The 20974-nt window shown below is 36.6% G+C and overlaps 1 protein-coding gene across 9 annotated transcripts in view; it reads left to right on the top strand.

Annotated features, from left to right (window-relative positions):
- The window catches only part of arid1b (AT-rich interactive domain 1B), an 88276-nt gene that overhangs the window by 3397 nt on the left and 63905 nt on the right, over window positions 1–20974 (top strand). For all 9 annotated transcript variants that reach the window (XM_077220427.1, XM_077220433.1, XM_077220429.1 and 6 more), the window contains exons 2-3: window positions 6154–6342; window positions 15020–15157. In XM_077220427.1, the coding sequence (XP_077076542.1) occupies window positions 6154–6342; window positions 15020–15157 (327 nt within the window). The remainder of the gene's footprint in view (window positions 1–6153; window positions 6343–15019; window positions 15158–20974) is intronic.

Genomic DNA, 20974 nt, shown 5'->3' with positions numbered 1-20974 from the left:
ACAAGTAGTGATTAGAGCCCGACCGATATATCGGCGGGCCGATATTATCGGCCGATTTTAGGCATTTTCCTAACTATCGGTATCGGCATTTATAATGGCCGATAAATGAATATTTTAAAAAATGCGGGTACGGTGATTCATGTAAGGGTGGCGCTGCCAATAAAGCACCTAAAAGCTGTCACAAGAACTGGCAAAAATAATGATTATGAATACAACAAATATAGCAAGGAGACATTTTAATTGTTTATTAATAAACAAGTGTTTTCAGTCAGTGTCAGCCAAAGATGAAGTTGACGATGCTGACTCGCGATCTTCAGTGAGCGGGCGCCAGAGAGAAATGCACATTTCATACGATTACATGAGTCTGTCTGTCTTTCGTTTTGAATTGTTCTGTTTAAAAGTAGACATTTCAATATAGATATATTTCAATTCTCAGGTCTATACGCTGAGTTTCGGTTCATGAGACGAGCTCCAGTTCACCCGCAGGCGCCTCCGTGTCGAGATTATCTATCGTCTGCTAAATTTACTTCTTATAAATTAAATCCAGGCAAATGGCTGATGAAACATTGATTAAAATTAAGATACAATTAATACAAAATGAAATTCACTTTGAAACGAAAGGTTTTGTGCTTTCTGTTTGATGTCTATGTGAAAGTTTCAAAGCATTAGTGCCGCTTTCAGAGCGCTCACGTCCGTAGTGCTGAACTGTCGCGTCTGTAACATTGTTTTTTCCTCATAAATGCAAACACGAAAAATAGAATAAAATAAAATAAAATGAATATTTTATGTAGCCTGTGGAGACTGAGAGCCAACCCTTCTTCATCCGGTGGGTAGTAGCCTACTTGTGATTTGCGCAGTGTAATTCACAGAATTGATTTCTCTGCTACAAGCCTCTGTCACGTATTGTGTGAGCTTGTGACTATTGCAAGCGTGCAGCTGAGAAGTCCTGATTATATTGTCTGCTATATTTAGGCCTTCTTCTTATTTATTAAGGCAATTGGTTGATGAAACATTGATTAAAATGCGTGGCGCGAGCGATCTCCGACAGTAAACTGATTCTGCTTTGTCTCGGGTAAACAGCTGTTGCGACGCGAGCAGTAACGGCCGCATCCGGTGTAGACACCGTGTTAAAGCTCATTCTGCCTGATAACGCTACGTTACAACATCAAGCAATATTCCAAAAATGTATATAATTATAACACTTTATATAGGGCCATTTTGCATTAAGAGTAGCCTAGTTTCACGTTTAGTACATTTTGCTTACTAATAGTATAAAAGTACTGTACATATGTAATTAAAAACGTTTTCATTATGATATTATTCATTTTACTTTAGTAAAAAGATCTGAGTTCTTCCTCCACTGGTAGAGATTAGAGGAATTAAGAGTAAAAATAGAAGATAATAAGGTTTTGTCAGTGACACTTTTTATATATTTATTGATACAAGTTATGACTAAATTAAAAGACAAAGTCATCGTTAGTGAAGATTATGCAACAGTATTTAGAATATAATATAATATAATATAACATGCAATGCAAACTAGTTTGGTTACAGCTCAGCTGTATAATTCTCATTCTATCATTCCCCCTGCCTCCATTACATATCTGTGTCACACAAGTGTTTGATTACCACATTTGAGTGATCATTGCAAAACGTGTTTATAAAATATATTTATTCTGTTTATAGCTACTGTGTAAAGTACCCATCAAAAGATTGTACACACCAATAGGAAAGTGTCCAAACTTTTGACTGGTATACTGTACTATAATACACATAAATAATATTGCTACTGTATTATAATATACACATAAATAATATCGGCCGATATATCGGTATCGGGCTTTTTTTACTCCCTAATATCGGTATCGGCATCGGCCCCCAAAAATACATATCGGTCGGGCTCTAGTAGTGATGCTACTAACTTAACAATTTTTTTTAGTAGCTTGACAGTTGCTCAGTTGCTTTTAAAGGGGTGGTTCAGGATTTTGGAGTCCAACATTTCCAAGTTAGCTTGGGTGTTATTTATCAGTGGAGACAGTTTTCAAAAATTTTCATCCAATCCTTCCAGTTGCATAGTTCGCTGGTGCTAGGCTAGCGCGAGTCAACGGTATCTGCTAGCCTGCCATTAAAAACAGTTTTACCCACTCCACAGTACACCAAAAGCAAATAAATTATAACGCCAGACTATCGATGTAAATGTCTGTTGAGAGAATAATGTTAGAAATCAAACTACCCTTTCATCGCATTGCAATAGTTATACTTTGTTCCCTGTATTTATTAGCACAATCTACAGCAGCGGCGGAGTGATATAAAGTTACCTAGGCAACCGAGAGAGCCGGTCCACATGACAATCACGCAAGTGTATTTACCTGCTGCTGACACTACAGAAGCAGAGTATATCGCCATGTTGCTAATTCCTTCATTTACAATTGAATGTTTCAATATCGTTGTTCAAGGCTACTACTAGCTAGCTAGACGTCCCGACTGTTAGTGTGCTTCTGTTCTGTGTTTTCTTTTCGGCGCAGTACTACTAACCGGAGCAAAGTAAAATTCTGTCGCTTCTGAGAAACTAGTTCCTGTAAATGTAATGCGATCATTGAGATGCAAAAGTAGTTTGATTTCTAACATTGATTTCATTAGGATGGGTGGATTAATTTTTCACATTAAATGACTAGTAAAGGTTACATTTTTGTATAATCTATGTAAACCAAAGATTAAACACTGTTTGCGGCGAAGACTTAAAGCAAAAATGGATTTTAAATTGACTAATTGTCTGGCTTTATTGCACTCTATATCAAATATCTATTTCTGTTTTAATTACAATGATAAATCAGTGTTTCCCATTAATTACTTGGACTAATCTGTCCTGCCACAATTCCGTAATGAACCTAAATGATCACAAACATTGTGTTTTGCACCATTGCTTTGGCAAAGCATCTGTCAATCTATCAGAAAACCAATTTGCGATACAGCTTGTGCGATGCTTATCACACGGCAAAGCTATGATTTATTTAAACAAGGTATATAGCTTAGTTTGTTTTGGAGGGTTTCAGAGTGAAGCGCACTGTGTTCACGCAAGCAGCTCACGATTCGTGTCTCAGAGCGCCTCCGTTCACAGTGAATGCTGCAAGCTCCATCACTGCATGTGCTGTGAATTTAATGTACATTTTCGACTACTCCTGTGTTGATAACCCAATTTAAGTTGTAAACATTTTGTACTTGCAATGATGTTTTCATTTGTTGCAACTTCTTACTTGATTTTGACAAACAATCAGTTTGAGCAAGGGCGTAGATTTGGTTTGAACATTGGGGGGGTTGAAGTTTGGGTATGCCTCCTGATATTGTGATCATGGTATAAATAATGGGGGGTTGTAATGCATAGATTTAAATATTGGGGGGGTTATATCCCCCCCATCCCCCCACAAATTACGCCCCTGAGTTTGAGATTTGAGTATTAGTGAAGGCTATCTTTGGGTAGTTTACAAAACAATGCTCTTTGAAATCCTAATTGTATTTCATTACGTTGCTTTAAACCACAAATCATTAACAATTATTCAGTTATTTGTAAATTGGACATTGAAAATGTGAATATGGGTAATTAAATTAATGAAATTCGGACGCACTACATCCGCCATTTTGTTACTGGCACGTGACCTACCAGCGTTAGTTGCGTCGCTTCAATTCCATTCATAAATCCTCTGCCATGGAGCAATGAAGTGTCCATCGAATGCGCACTATAGAAGTAGTAGGTCATCCGGGGACATTCCACCTACTGTTTTTCAAATTACTATGTATTCGAACATACTACTCTGTTGGCGTACTGTTTTTCGCATACTGTAGGCCTATAGTAGGGAAGTGTTCGCTTTTGGATGCAGCGTGTATCTTAACTACTTTAACTTATGAGTAGTTTGTACTCATCACTCATCACTTTTTGTGTCAACCTCATCACATAAACTCCAGAAATGTAGCCACAATGTTTAGTATTATAATTTTTTTCTAATCGAATGAAATTGTTGCATGATTTTTAAAGAAATTTTACTGTAATCGTTATAACCTTCCTTACAATGCTATTTTATAAAATGGATAGTTCCTGTTTTTCTTGCTGATTGGTAAATTTTGCAATTGTGCTAATATAATATAGCCTAGTATTAAGTGTTGCACCACAATTTTATTTTAAATGCATATAAACTGAATGTTTACAGAAGCCTTCGATCAGGAACAACGGTTGAAATAAAATGGCAGACTTGTTGAATTACATCAATGAGTTTGTGTTTTGTGTGACAGATTTCAATTCTTTAGACATACATGAGGATGATGTTGACATTTATACTCATTTGCATTTTCAGAGAAAGGGCATTATGAGAATAACTTGAGTTGTTAATGGCTTATCTTCAGCATGAAGCCCATTTAAGAGGTGCACTTTCCCCAGGCCTCCAAGTGTGCGTTGCTCTGCCACTGGCTTCATGTAAAATGTAATTAGTGGCAGAAATTCACCAATCCATTATGGTAATTTGTCTTAAAGGTTTCACAAGCCCTGTGACATTTTTTTTTTTAAATGTTAACTTGGTGTGAACTTCCTGGTTTCAACACACATTAGTATTTTGGCTATTTACTGCCCTTTATACATTTACACATGGTTTGTTATCATTTACACTATTGTCCTAAACATTGGCATCAGCAAGATTTTTGAACGTTTTTGAAAAGTCATTTATTTGACACAAAATACAGTAATATGTTTAAATAACCTTTTTATATTCATATATTTTAAAATGTAATTTATTCCTGTGTAGTGTAACACAATCCTTCGGAAATAATTCTAATGCTGATTTGGTGGTCAAGTTGAAAATAGTTATTTTTGTGGAAACTGTGATGATTTTTTTCAACATTCTTTGATGGAATAGAAATTTCAAAATACATGTACTTGATCCATTTAATGCATCCTTGCTAAATCAAAGTAAAAAAAAATGACTTAAAGTTTGAATGGTTGTGTACGTATTTACAATTTTTATATTTCATGATCATTTATTTGCAGTATTTCCCATTCTTGTGAAGTTGAAATTCTAGACACTAAATAAAATACTAAATCTAAAAAATGTGTGTTAAGAATGGTGCAAGCAAAATCTTTGGGTTATAATTTTTTACAAAATATTGAATGTTTATTATGGTAGCTCAGTTAGTTTACAAGTACAAATTTCTGTGGTGAGAAAAAATAGGTCAGCCAATGTTTTGTGTTAGTTGCAAACTATGTAGTAAGTAGTAGTAGTAGTAGTAGTACTGGTTATGTAGTAGTTATAATCTATTGGAATTATGAATTTGTGTTCTTAATATTTGTATTATGTAACCTTTTTATAAAGCAATAAAGCACTCTGGGCTGTACTGTTTTGTGCACATTATGCCAACAAAGTAATTTAGCTGTGTTTTTTTATTTATTTTTTACAGTATAGCATCACCTTGTGCTTAATTGCTGATTTAATGATGGACTTGATTTTAGTGCATAAATGTAGAATAAATTAGTGAAGAAAGTGGTTTATGGTTATAAAATAGTAGACTTGTAGTAGTTTATGGTTGTAAAATAGTAGTCATTGATGCCGTAAACTGCATCTTGAGTAAGAATGTTCCACTATGGCCTAATGGTGCACAAACTCCTTTTGCTCTAAACTAGAGCAACTCTAATTTGACAATATAGTTGTCTAGTCAGAGAAAATTGTGTGTGTGTGTGTGTGTGTGTGTGTGTGTGTGTGTGTGTGTGTGTGTGTGTGTGACAGCACAGCACTCTGGCATGACTGCTGACGCTCAAAATGTTCATTTATAGTGGCCTCCCAGGCTTTCTCAAATTGGTCACATTTTCTGTAAGTGCTGCTTCAATTGGCCTGAATTTGGCAGTGGCATGAGAAGATTAGCTTGGATGGCTCTCAGTCTTTCTGGCAAAGATGAGACACTTGAGAGAAAACCTGACCCCCCCGCCCCCCATATCAGTCGATGGCACGTTGCCCTGAATCTCTCCATTTACTGAACTGCTCAACCTTATGATTGCTATTTGTATTTCAGTCTGCTCAGGCATAATAGTCATATAAATGTGTGACATAGACTACCGTACGTTGGAAATGACTATTGCAGTTCTTCATGCTAAAGTGTTGACACCCTTCTCAACAGGTGTCACCAATGGACCCAATGGCCATGAAGCGTTCACAGCTGTACGGGATGGGCAACAGTCCTTACTCTCAGCCGGGCGGATCTTATCCAGGACAGCCATACGGATCACCCACTCCTCACCGATACCCAATGGGAATGCAGGGGCGTGGCCAAGTTGGCATGGGAGGGATGCAGTACCCTCAGCAACAGGTAGAATTAATGATTTTCAGTGTTGCAGTAAAAATGTTAAGTCCCTTTTAGATGCAACTGTCACATGCAGGTTTGACTTCCGCTTGAAAAACTTTGCAGACACCATCATGGAAAGGCTATTTTACATGGTTGATAGAACCACCCTCGTAATGTCATGTGTTTGGTGCTTCAGTCCGTAGAGCTCTGTGCATTAGGAAATGTTGAAACGAATTATGTGAAAAGGGTCTTTGTTGTTATTTTTAAATGCACAATAAATCACTTATAACCAGGCCTGTGGAGAATTCTACTGAATGTGCCACAGATTTAACAATTTAAAAACTACACTTATAGTGTGTCCCCCGACATTAAGACTTGTCATGTGCTTGTCCTTTGGACAAGTAAATCGGTCATTCACTTGTCCAAGTAAAAAAGTTGCTTGTCTGGAAAAAATACTTGTTTTTTTGGTGTAAATATAATTCATTCTGAAACCATATTCTTATCAGTGTTCTATCAGCTTTGACATATTTAAATCTACAAATGTGTGATATTTAACCTGTGGGCATTTTTCTTCTAATCCTATTATGCTTCATCTTTAATTTTAATTTTTAAATTGGATCAATAAATTAAATTAGAAAAAGACACCACAGGGCTGTTACCAATCAAATTAAATCATTTACACATTACAACTGCATTAAATAATATTTTAAAGCTCCAGTCTGTAACTTTTTTTGGGTTAAAAATTATCCCAAATAAATTTTGAGCAAGTACATAACCAGCCAGTGTTCAAAACTATCTGCTTGCCTTAGCTCGATTCAAAACGTTAAGCTTGTAATAATTTAGTAATTCCAGTGGTACTAGTGGATTTCCGCGGAAAATTCGAGCATGTCTTTGCATCATTACGTCACATCTGCACACATAAAGGAGTCTCTTAATTTCAAATGGCTACAGATATTTTTTTTTGTTTAACGGCAGTTTGGCCGCTAATAGAGCAAATAAACAGAGTGCAACAGGTGGTTTCCGGAAGTAATAATTCAGTTAATTTTCTCTTTTGGGGAAATGATACCGTAACACAGTTAGGACAACTTTTAATTAAATTGTTTAACTAACAAACAATATTAGTTAGAGGAATTTAATCATTTGTAACTAACACAAATTAAGTTGCTAACTTAAAAAAACTTAACGAAAAAAAAAAAAAATGAAGCTGCTCCATCTACTCGAGATTGTTGACCTGGAACCAATTAATATGATTTGTTTCACTTAAAATCCACAGCTTAAAATATTTATTTCATTTTAAAAATCTTTTTTTTAATGAAATAGTATTAAACTCTGTGCCTTTTGCGGCAGTCGCTATGTGACCTCAAAAAAACAAATTGTACGAGTTGATTTGAAAAAGCTAAATTGTTGTAAAAAGTCACTTGTGTTTGTCGCGGTCAAAAATGACCGCAATAGGAAATGAATGGGAATAATATCAATATCATCATCTTTAAATATAATTTGTATTCTGTCTCAGATCACAGCTCCTTTTAACACAGAATTCAACATACTTTTCTCAAAATCGGCACAAAAGATGGAAAAAAATGGGCCTAGAAGGCTTTCTTGTCTGGTGGCAATACCTCATTTTTTACCATACCAGACTGTTTTTACTCTCCCCAAGCTGGCTGTTCTATTCTTCTACGATAACTTTCAATGCACAGCTACCTTCAACTACCAGAATTAGCAACACTGACTCATAGTTCTCAAAAAGATATAGCAACGGCGCTCTTCATGCTGTTGAGTCCACAGGAAACTGAAGTGTCCCACAGGCCGACGGTCTGAATAGTGACGGCCCGAGGGGAAACGCAGAGTGTGGTGCAGAAGAACGACTCTGTTGTGCCTGTCAGCGTGGAGCGACAGCACTCCCAGTGTAGCAGAGATGTTGACAGTCTAATGCGCCGCGTGTCTGTCAGAAGAGCTTGGCAGGCAGTCTGGCTGGGCCGGGCCGTCCTATTCTGGGTACAGACTGCCCTGCTAAATTTAGACGGGAAAGCTGGACTGTGTTAAGTTCAGCACCATTGCCTCTGAAATGACGGGAATTAAACCAGTAGTATTGTAACCAAACATGTTTAATTCTCTACCCCATTACTGTGAATGCTTTTTCATGTTGTCTTTAAAGTATTACTCTAACCTAATCTTTTCATTTGTTTAACTTTAGCCATAATGTGAAGGCTTAAGCAAGAAACACACTTCATGTAAACGCAGATGTGAATGCTTGGCATGCCACTGAAACTGTAACGCCATGGCAAAATAATTTATTGTTGAAGGTTTGAGATTGCAATCTGAATCTTAAAGGGGTGGTTCAGGATTTTGGACATCGGAGCATTTTCAAGTTAGCCTGGGTGTTATTTATCAGTGGAGACAGTTTAAAAAAATTTTCATCCAGTCCTTCCAGTTGCATAGTTCGCTGGTGCTAGGCTAGCGCGAGTCAACGGTATCTGCTAGCCTTCCATTAAAAACAGTTTTACCCACTCTACAGTACACCAAAAGCAAATAAATTATAACGCCAGACTATCGATGTAAATGTCTGTTGAGAGAATAATGTTAGAAATCAAACTACTCTTGCATCTCACTGATCGCTTTACATTTTCAGGAACTAGTTTCTCAGCAGCGACAGAATTTTACTTTGCTCCGGTTAGTAGTACTGCGCCGAAAAAGAAAACACAGAACAGAAGCACACTAACAGTCGGGACGTCTAGCTAGCTAGTAGTAGCCTTGAACAACAATATTGAAACATTTGATTGTAAACGAAGGAATTGGCAACATGGTGATATACTCTGCTTCTGTAGTGTCAGCGGCAGGTAAATACACTTACGTGATTGTCATGTGGACCGGCTCTCTCGGTTGCCTAGGTAACTTAATATCACTCCGCCGCTGCTGTAGATTGTGCTAATAAATACAGGGAACAAAGTATAACTATTGCAATGCGATGAAAGGGTAGTTTGATTATTTCTAACATTATTCTCTCAACAGACATTTACATCGATAGTATGGCGTTATAATTAATTTGGTTTATTTTTGGTTTACAATTTTGGTGTACTGTGGAGTGGGTAAAACTATTTTTAATGGCAGGCTAGCAGATACCGTTGACTCACGCTAGCCTAGTACCGGTGAACTATGCAACTGGAAGGACTGGATGAAAATTTTTGAAAACTGTCTCCACTGATAAATAACACCCAAGCTAACTTGGAAATGAGGTCCGATGTCCAAAATCCTGAACCACCCCTTTAATACAAGATTTAATTTGTATTTATTTAAATCTGACATTTCTAGCTTTTTAACCTAAACCACTACCGTTAGCATGGGTTCGTTAGCCTCACGCTAGCCTGTTAACTAACCAATGTTAATGACTGCTAGTCTATAGCAATGTAGCAATTCTAGGCCTAGTTATTGCAGTTACGCATGTACAATAAAGTTTTTTACTCAGTATTATTTGTATAAAGAAAGTGATCAATTTGTACTATTATTCAGGTAGCTAGTTATTAACATGTTGACAGATTAACTACAGCACTAGCTTAGCAACTGGCATTGAAATGAATGGTGATGCTAACAGATATTCTCCAGCTATTGTATACCTCCTTGTTTTGACACAAATTGGGAAAACAGCGATGCGTGAAATCGAGTGTTTGGATTCTCGTATTTGAGCCTCTTTTTGGACCTGAGATACACAAACTGCTCCCAGCCACTTTCTTTTCATTACCTCCAGATCCATTACACTGATCTTTGGTCAGCTATACTGACACAAGATCAGCAGGACAGCAGTCGTGAGCAGTTTCCTCCTGTGATTGCCCTTGGGTACGGACGTGACCTTTTTAGAACGAAAGATCAGAATCAGCAATCTCCTCCTGGCACGGAGGAACGTAGGAGAGGCACTAATCAAGGAAGACATCACCGAATGCAGCCAGCACATAATGAGATCATTACAGGAGAGAGTTTTGGGGTAATCTCTAACCCGAGAGGTGCGCCATGCATTTGTGCAGCTGTTAGTTGTCGGCGTTCTCGACCAAAAGAGACCCTGTAATGACTTTTATATACCAGGAGGATGGTGTTTTTTTTATTTTTTTTTATTTTTTTTTATTTTTTTTTATTTTTACAACCCTACCTGAAATTGGATGTTCATCTGTTCTGATACCAGGGGAATCCTGCTGTGTTATTTATATTGATCTTCTGTACAAAAAATAGAAGAAGACAAAGCTTAAAGCACCTTTTTAAGGCAGAGGAAGATGGAGACAATGTCAAACATACTTATGAAGAACTGTGTATCAAACTCGTCGCCTTTCGGTTGAAATTTGTTGTTCTAACATTGAAATTGAAAATCATTGAAATTATTATTTTTTTCTGCCGTTTTTGTTATACATAACCATTTATTAGGCTAAAATGTTAGACTTTTCATTTTATAACAAAAATGTATTTGTACTGTGAAGTTGTTTAAATCAGGTTTCCATAGAGATTGGTGTGGTTTCTAAGGCTTTAAAACCATTTTTAATACATCATACTATAAAACAGTTGTGTTATTTTGAATTCACAAAGGCATATTTGCCCAGCTGGTTTAATATGCGGTTTATTTACATGCGTGTAGGATACTTCCGTGCGTCTCAGAGCGACTTATTACAATACATAATGTAAATAATGATTGTTTAGATTATGAATATTATGTATTTTAACAGTGTCGCTAAAAACATATGATTACTTGCTTTTGATACTTTATTTGAACCGAGTATTATTGCCTCAGTGTTATTATATATGTATTTTATGTCATTTGAAAGGCTTAGGTCTTTGCTTATGTTTACTTTTATTACCACACAAAATCGGTTAACTCGATTATTCATCAAAATAATCGGTCAATTAGTTACTCTATTATTCATCAAAATAATATGCCGATTCTTCATCAAAAATAATCGACCAATTACTCGATTATTCACCAAAATAATCGTTTGTGACTGCCCGAACCCCCACCCCCCTCCTTTCCTCTTTTGTACAGTCAGACATAGCAGAGCATGATGATGGCGTTAGGTGTGTTTAATGAGCGTGTGTGAGCTCAGGTGGATGAGGAGCAGGTGAGTGGCAGGGCGCCGCTAGTCCTGACAGGCGTTTTGAGAGTTCTGTAAGAGGACAGGTCCTATCACAACACAATCAGCAGAAGCCATCTTCCCCACGAGGCACTGCCTCTGACCATCTGACCGACACTCACCTGCCCTGCTGTCCACGTTTCTGACAAGCACCGTACATGGCAGAGAAACGGATTAAATGTGCTTTGTGTTTTGACACAATCTCTTAGTGGGATTTTGGAGCAATTCCGCAGTGTCCTGTTAAATCCTGCTGTTTTATTTCAGTGATGGAAAGCCTGGAAATGCTTGGCTGTTATCCTTGGACTTTTCCCTCAAATGACACAGACGGTTACAAATCCTAAAGAAAAGCTGTCTAAATTTTGTATATATATATATATATATATATATATATATATATATATATATACACAGTGCTTGATGACACCATAAGTCAACACACGCATGCTAAAGTTGACTAAAAAGAGGAATAAAAAATCATCTTGACTTTTGGATCCAGGATACTATGCATCCTGATAAAGTTCCCTTGACCTTTGGAATTAAAAAAGCCCCACATCATCACATTCCCTTCACCATACCTAGAGATTGCTATGGGGCACTTTCCATAAGATCATCTCTCAATGCAAATCATACCAGCTAGTAGCCTAACTGAAATAACACCATGGCCTAAAGGCCACAACTGGCTCTATGGGAATTTAACATAGGGGTGTCCTGACTTATGCAACCTGTATTTTAAGGAAGAAGATTTATTTATTTACGATATATTATTCATTCACAAAGAATATTGGTGTCCTTAAAGGTTGGATTTTTTCCTCATTTTTTTAATTAAGGCATTAAGATCAATTTCCAAAAGATTTTTCCAAAAGATTTTTTTATTCCTCTTTTTAGTCAACTTTAGCATGGGTGTGTTCACTTATGCTATCCACTGTATATATATATATATATAAAAATTTATAAAAAATGTGTGTATATATATATATATATATATATATATATATATATATAATTTTTTATTTTTTTTATTCAAATATTGAATGTAATAGGGATGAACAATATATCGGCCATCATATCGGTATCAACCGATAATTGTTCACTTTTGATGTTATCGGCCCAATAAGAAAATATGGCTGATATATTAAGGCCGATAAATAATGGATTATTTCCTTCAGCTGAGACACTTCCGATGCGCACTGATGGGTTGGCTTGAAATATGATTGGAATCACTTAAATAAAGGAAAATACAGTTAAGTACAACATGTGCAGTGCAAGGCTGTCATATAGGCTACACGGCTTTTAATTGTGAGACTTTTTTTTGTAATCAGGCTCTCAAAATTGATTTTGAAAAATTTTGATTCAGATTTATCGGCCAATATATCGGTTATCGGCTTTCAAATATAAAGATTTATATTCATGTTCAGAAATGGTCATACCGGTGCATCCCTAGAATATTATAATATATAATATTATATAGTTTTTTTGTGGCTTTTTTTCCGCTTTATTGCACACTGAATGTGACGAGAGAGAAGAAAGCAACGGGAGAAGAGAAAGGGGATCAGGATCAGGAAAGGATCTCAATCCGGGTCTCAAACTCGGGTCACCCGAGGTATTGCTGGCCACAAGGCTATGGCTTCAACTTACTTTCTAATGGAAAATGAGACCAAAAAAAAGAAAAGAAAACTTGATTGAGAAAATTATTTTTGCAGTCTAGATTAGGGTTTGTCCTTGCTTGACTTCCGTTCCCTCATTAAAGAAGCTCGGAGAACACGGCTCTCAACGCAATTCCCATCCGAGCCTCGTGAGTGTATGTGCACGTACCATCGCTGACATACTTTTGCATGTATTAGAGAGATGAGTGGGAAAAACACATTATCATGGTTCGTGGATTTGTTTTCTGTTTGGTATGAATGACAAATGAGAATTACAGCGGATGAAGGGAGCGGGTAACGGGGGGCTCAGATGGGAGGACAGCGTGCCAATAGCAGCTGTTGCCTTGAAAAACTCTTACATAATAGCGTCACAATAACAGCTTGTCATGAATCAAAGGAGGGGGAACAGTTGTGGATTACTAAAGCACTAACACACCCACGGGGACTCTCGGTGATCAGATGTCTCCCATCATCCCTCACTGCAGCAGAAAACGGTTGTCGGTCCTGTTTGGGGGGGTGTTGTGTTCATCCACAGTTCGGTTTTAAAAGAGACTGACCGCATTCTATAACCAAAGTGACTCACAACTAGGTCCACAACAAACGATTATTTTGATAATCGATTAATCTGTCGACTATTTCTTTGATTAGTCGATTAATCTGAGGAAAATCCAAAAAATTTAAATATAATTTAATTAATTTTAATCCATTATTTAACCCATTATGGACATGAAACTATCAACTGTAAAATTGGTTTATTATTTTCATTATCGATTATCATTTATTTTAATCTATTATTATTATTATTATTATTATTATTTTAATATTTTTATTATTTTAATATTTTATTATCTTCTATTATTATTATTTATGTTACAGGACTCGCAACTGAATTTTGAGAGCATGTTTGGTTTATATGGGGTGTATCAATGCTGTGGACAACTAGTTGTCTGTTGCCTGATGTGAGCACTTAGTGGCATATTATTTGCTGTCAGTCACTAATGCTGTATCTGTCAACCTCTCTCAGGCTGAAAAATGACAGAAAATAGCAGCATAGTGTGGTCGGAAAGCAAAACATAACACCTGTTAAGTGTTTCGGTGGAAAAAAATCACAATTGGTAGATCCAGAGAGTTTTTGACCGAATATCTGACAGCAAAAAAAGAGCAGGACATGTCAAAAAAAAAATACAATTCCTAATAGACACAATTCAATTAAATTTTAAATATGAATTTTGTTGTGATTTATAATAAAAAATAATAAACAAAATATGAAATAAAGTGCAATAATAATATTATTATAAAATAACAAATTTTTTACTTTCATAATAATAATAATACTAATGAAAAAATAGTAAAACTGTAAAATTATTCTGGTAGGGCCAGATTTACTAAACAGGGTAAATTACTGTGAGAGCGCAATGCCAAAGAAGCACAACCACAAAAATGTTTGTCAATTACCTTTTTTCCCTTGACTAAGAAGGATTATTTGGAGTATTACCAACACACACACACAAACACACACACCGCCACCACCAATTTAGAAATTGAGCGATATGTTGAATATCACCAAAAAGCACAAAATATGTTTTTTTTTTGTAAGCTATATTATCGAGACCTTCTGTTCATGCAGGTGTCTCCTGTTCTGCATGTAGTAAAGGGCAATTTGAGAGTCACACCTGTTAACAAATATGGCTGTCGATCCAAAACACAGCCCGTTCCAGCAGTTTGAGAATCATTAACTCCTGACTTGAGACGTCACGCCCCAGACGCAGAAATTTCAGAACGGATTAGCATTGTAAAGTAGTCGGTTAATGTTCCGGGGCGGATCACCATTTAAAATGCTTGAGAGATGAATAATAATCGTCCTCCCTGCCGTGACATGCCTTGTGAAGCACTTGAGAAGGTTTTGAGATGGTTGGTCTGTGAACGCGTGCTGACTCTCATGTTTGTGTCCAGATGCCTGCTCAGTACGGGCCACAGGGGATGGGCGGCTACTGTCAGCAGGGGCAGCCCCCGTACTTCAGTCCTCCACAACAGCAGTCCGCGGCCCCCTCGCAACCCCCCTACATGCAGCAGCGCCCTCCAACACAACAGGTACGCATTTACACTACTACATGGCTACTAAAGGGTCCTTGTTCTCTCCTTGTTTTAATTTGGATTTTTGCTACATATATTTTTGCCTATTTACACTAAGTGCAGATAGCCCGCCTTGTTGGCAGAGGCTATTTACACTAACTCCACTCACCGACATCTGGATGGGACAGACAAAATTACGGAAGACGTTATACAATAGCGATAGTGTTGGGGTAAGATGCGTGGCAGAAAGTTTTGATAGATATCTGCCTTTTGCCGAACTCACTCCACTCCCTTTTCCCATCACATATCAGATCAGAAAGGCATTTATTTTCAATAAAAATGAAGAAAATATGCGAAAAGTCTAATGTTTAATTAACGACTAAGTGTTAGGTGTACAGAGGGCTTTATTGTCCCAATAAGGAGGCATCCATTCAATAATTGTGATAAATATTATCATTTACACTCTTATATTTATTATTATGTTATTATTGCATACCGTTTAATGTACAACAACTTTGAGGTGCATATAGTGTCTGCCCCTATTTATAAGTATAAATAGCATCTTACTACTAATTGCACTTATTGCAAAGAAAATACTACTGTTTTTACATAGTGTTTATAGAATCCATCGCTATTTTCATTTAGTGGAAATAGCCACTGCCTTTTCGAAATGAAGTCAAAAGTACTTTGGTACTTAGTCAGTACTGAAATGTTAAAAATCTGACGATACCAGCATTTCTGTAGTACCGAGTGCCGGGTACCCTGCTTTCAAATGCTCCTGTGTATATCTGTGTAAGCGCTCTGTAAAGAGCATCAAAGATTTCTATTTACAATGTGTTTTTTTTAAAAGCGTTTATCATTGTAGCCAATCACAGACATTTCTGTTGAGCGCGTGAATGCAATGGCCAAACAGACGTGTTTAAGTTAGTCAGAATCCGCTCAACACCGAGTTTTCTTTCACCACGTGCTTTGGAGTTGTGCAATCCTTCATTATTTCCAATAAAGTGTAAATATGATGTAAATAAGAGATTCATTGTGCAGTCTGACAGCTTTTTTAATAAGAGCGGGAGAGATCTGCCACTTATTCTTATTATGTAATATGCATGTGTTTCTTTGTCCGTTATTTTATTAAACAATTTTAACTTGATCTTTTTATAAATAATGTTTACTTATAAACATTTTAAAGGCTACATGCTGTTTAATAAATGATTCATCATAAATGATTAACTCATTAAATTTAATTGTTATTTTTATTTCAAATAGTTAAATAATATTAAGTAAAATAGTTCCAACAGTTTTTGCTATGGTACCAAAATTAATACCAAGAACCGTGAAATTTTACAGGTATTGGTACCGACTACTGGAATTTTGGTATCGTGGCAACCCTACATTTTGCTGTAAATCATGTTTTTGTTGATGTTGTTGCAAAACACCTGAATAAAAAAAACTCTCCAACCAATAAGATATCAACTTTTGAGTTGTGTGTCCAATATTTACATTGAGCCTTTGATATCATTGGTAGAATCTCTTGAAGGTCATATTTTACCACAAAAAAAATTGTATTAAGAAAAAGAAGTCTTATGTTTTAGGACTAGTTTTTTTAATTGGGACATCATTTTCATGACAGTTAAGTATGCAAATAAACAATGAAATTGCTTTTTCACATCATAATGAGAATGAGATTTTTCCGGATTATAGTAATGAGAATTTCAATGCAGTTTATATTTTCCCCAAATCACAATACAACAGTTAGCTCCACCCCCTTTATATACACACACACACTCTCTCCTCTTTCTCTCTTTCTTTCTCTCTCTCTCACACACAGTTGAGTATCTAGAGAAACACACAGCTTGTATTTAACGGGCTGCAACACACACACACACACACACACACACACACACACACACACACACACACACACACACACACACACACACACACACACACACACACACACACACACTCAAATAGTTTGGAGAAAGCGGTAAAAGAAACTGGCCTTGAGTGGATGTCTCACGGGTGTGTGTGTAATATCAGTGAGGACAGCACTGCCATGCGCCTCATATTGCTATCACACTCTGTTTATTCCCTGGACCTTAAAGGCATTATTTTCATTTTCTCTTATATGACACTGAGGCTGATTGAGAAAAACGGTTTCATTTTCTTCCTCTGTGCCGTTGCTTCCAGTGTCTCTGACAGGAGAGATTGTGGGGAGGATGAAAACTGCAGCAAGTGGGAGATACAGTGGCCTCCAAATGTCTGAGAAAGTTTTAGGATTTTCATTTTAAACAAAGAAAAGTTACTTAAAATGAGGATGAAATGTATTCTATTATGAAAATTTGTGACACTGATCATGGGAACTCGAGTGCTGCTGTCATTGAAGCAAAAAGGGGACAGCTTTTCACTCAAATTGTTATGCTAAAAGAAACAATTTGTAAATTAAATTATTATTTTTTTAAATTAGAAAAGAATGAAAGACATTTTCCCTTTGGTCTCAGATTTTTAGAGCCACTGTATTTTCAGGTCTTTTTCTTCAGGCAGAACTTTCAACTTCAAATTGTTAGGAACTTGGCTGTGTCTCAATTTGCATACTAATATTAGGCACTACGCTGTTATTCACTGGTGACGGGAAAGTACATTCTTTTAAAGCTGCAGTCACATTGACCATTGCTTATCAAAATTTCACAGCTGAAAGAAAGCGGAACTGGGCTTGACAAAATACCATGAATGAAATACGGGAGTAGTGACGATATAATATGTAATAAACATCCCAAGCTATTTTGCCAGCTAGCAAACAAACCAACCATACTGCTGAATCAGGAGGCTTGCTATTTGGTCGTCACGGAGCTTGATACAAAATTTGCATAGGAAAACATCTTTGCCACTGGAAGTGCCTCAGGTGAATTTTAATCAGGCATAATTGTAGTTATTCCCGCAGGTTTCACGCTCACACAAACAGCTTGCGGGTACAAAATTGATTTTTTTCCTCCAATGCATATTGTCAAAATGTCCGTCTTGCCGAGTATTCAGGTGAATAAAGTCAGTTTTGTAACGTAAATAGTTTCAATAGTTGTTGTGTAACAGTATATTGGATCTGTGCATAAGCTCTTAAAGTGACAGCAGTCTAATAAACCTGCTGCTGTCTGTCATGTTAATCAAAGGACAAATCACTCGAGTCTCTTCACTGAACAACTTTTGTAACTTTAATTGTAAGCATTAATCTGGATATAATTTTTACAATGAAAAATCCAGTGTTATTTTACATTTGATTACTTTAATTTCTGTACTATTTCTTTCCTGAATGCCTCACCTGAAAAACTTAAAGCCGTGTTTATTTAATTTGGGTCTTTATTCTATTGTATTTATTTGTGCTATCGTTTGCGATTTTGTTTATTTCTTCTTATTTTATTACTGACTCTTTACTTGTCTTTTTTTGTAAATGTAGTTCAGTGATTCAAATAAAGCCTCCCTGTGTTGTTTGTAAGCTATTACAACAAAATTACCCAAATTATCAAAAAATTATGAGATAATAAAAAATTATCTGTATGGCAGTTTTCCCCCTGCGGTATCGAAAATGGTATTGAATATCAATATTTTTCAAGGTATCGTATCGAAAATTCCAGTATCGTGACTACACTAATAAAATGTAGCCTTTGAATTAGGACACAGCGTTATATTCTACAAATGATGGTTCATCATCAGGGCCTGAAGACTGTTTAATGTTAGCTTGGGATCATGCTTTCCTCATCCCCAGAGTCCCATCCTTGGTCTGGTTAAAATCAACCGCTAAATCAAAGCGCTGGCTTTCATTAAAGCTTCTCAGAGTGGTCTCTTCATGACCCCTAACCTGACGTTCTCCTCTGTGTGGCGTATATCGTCAATTAGCACCATGTGCTGGCCATGAAAGGTACATCTAGCTGACCCAGTCTCATCTGCTGACCATACCATTAAAAAAAAGGCACGATGATTTCAGGATGAGTGTGTGTTTTAAAGACAACCTGAAAAAAGCATTCACAATAGACCTGTTTAAGATTTGATTGCCTCACTATTGTCTTACTATGATATTATTGGTTAATTTTATTGTTCCCTGCCCGTGTGGACTTGGTGACAATCAGCAGAAAAATCAATTTCTGGTAGTGAGAAAGCCATTACGTTTTAATGAAAGATTATAAAAATATATATTTTTTCCTTCTCTTCACAGAAACATGCACTGATCAATCAGGCAAAATAAGACGAGGGACATTTATTAAGAAAGTAAATGCTGTCAATTTAGGTTTCATGGCGTCTTTTAAAGAGACATTATGTTCCTCACGCGCCGACTAAACATCAAAACTGTTGCAGGCATGATGCAATTTCAGACAAGCCATTACAATAGGGCATTAATCACACTGAAGGGATGTTTTTCGTTTTATCTGTAGCTCAAAGAACGATCCGTTAATCATTGTGCTGAAACCGTAGAGGCACAGGGGACTCAAAAAACCATAAAAAGATGGATTTGATGTTTTCATGGACATGTTGAGTTTTACGAGTCTCCGATGCATTTGTCTTCTTACAGCGGCGTTTTCATCTAGACACACCCTGTGTAAACGCGTCTCTTTCAGCACGGCCCCTCGGTTGAGAGAAAACAGGAAAAAATGAAGAAATAAAATTGAGCTCTGACTCGAATCAGAACGTATTGACCTCTAAACTCGTTCCTCAGGCAATTGGAGCTACTCCATTGATGTTTTTAAAAAAATATATATTTTTAAGCCCATCAAATATCCATAAAAAGCAATAGAGGTGGTTGAAAAAAATCTTCAATAGCCACAAAAACTACATATATTTTTATTAAGCAAATACATTCTTCTATAAAAGACTGTAATATGTTAAATGAGGATAGTCAGCATGATATGAATTTTCACCGTCTATTTTGTTAGCAAATGGTATAGATCTTACTGTGAACAATTCATTCATGCATTTTTGTTTGTTTCTTTTTTTAAAAAATATACATTGTGATGTTTAATTAGAAAGGAAAGGACAAATTTCATAACATTTTGGACCCTTGTTTACACCTGTATTTAGCACTGTCGCATTTCAAACGGATGTAAGTTAAGCGTAATTTTTAAAAAATTGAAAAAAAGTGCAATTTAAAGTCCCCCTGTTGTCAATTTTATCGCTTAACTTATCTTTAATCACCAAAATTACATATTTAAACGTTTTTTCCTAAAAAAAGGCCTTTCAGGCCTTGAAATAGCTTGAATGTAACTCTACACTCTTGCCTTATTTAGTATATGCGGTTCTGTGAATATGCAAATGAGCCCCGCCTCCACTCACTCACACCAGCTCAGAGATCCACTCGTTGACGATCACATGTTGACCTGATTGGTTACAAGGTAGTTTGTGACGTCAGAAACACCAGCGATTTCAAACCGCGTTTTTGAGACTGTCTTTGGTTCACTGCAGTTTTAAGGAGAAAAAACACATAGTACCACATAGACACATGAACAACATTAAAAGCCTGATTTTCACCACAGGGGGACTTTAACATATATTAATATTTAACTTTAATAAAAGTGTTTCATTTTTGCGGTGATATTGAAATCGTTATATCATGTGTAGTAAAATTCCCCAGTATTTGTATTGACAATCCTACACAGCATGGTGAAAGTGAATTTTGAGTATCTGAGAGGAAAAGCGTGTCACACGAGAGGTATCACATTGTTCTGCTGTGAATATTGGAGGTCTCTCTGTCCGTTATCGCAGTGGAGCAGCTGTTACGGCTCTGAATCAGCACATGCCTGAGCGCTGATGTAATGGCCCAACTGTAAACAGCCGTCTGTGTGTGTGGCCTGGCCA

The sequence above is a fragment of the Siphateles boraxobius genome, unplaced genomic scaffold, assembly GCF_051911475.1.
Source record: "Siphateles boraxobius isolate OS27281-9 unplaced genomic scaffold, OSU_SipBor_1 8, whole genome shotgun sequence".
Lineage (NCBI taxonomy): Eukaryota > Metazoa > Chordata > Actinopteri > Cypriniformes > Leuciscidae > Siphateles > Siphateles boraxobius.
Note: the sequence above shows the minus strand (reverse complement) of the source record. Positions and strands in the feature narration are given on the sequence as shown.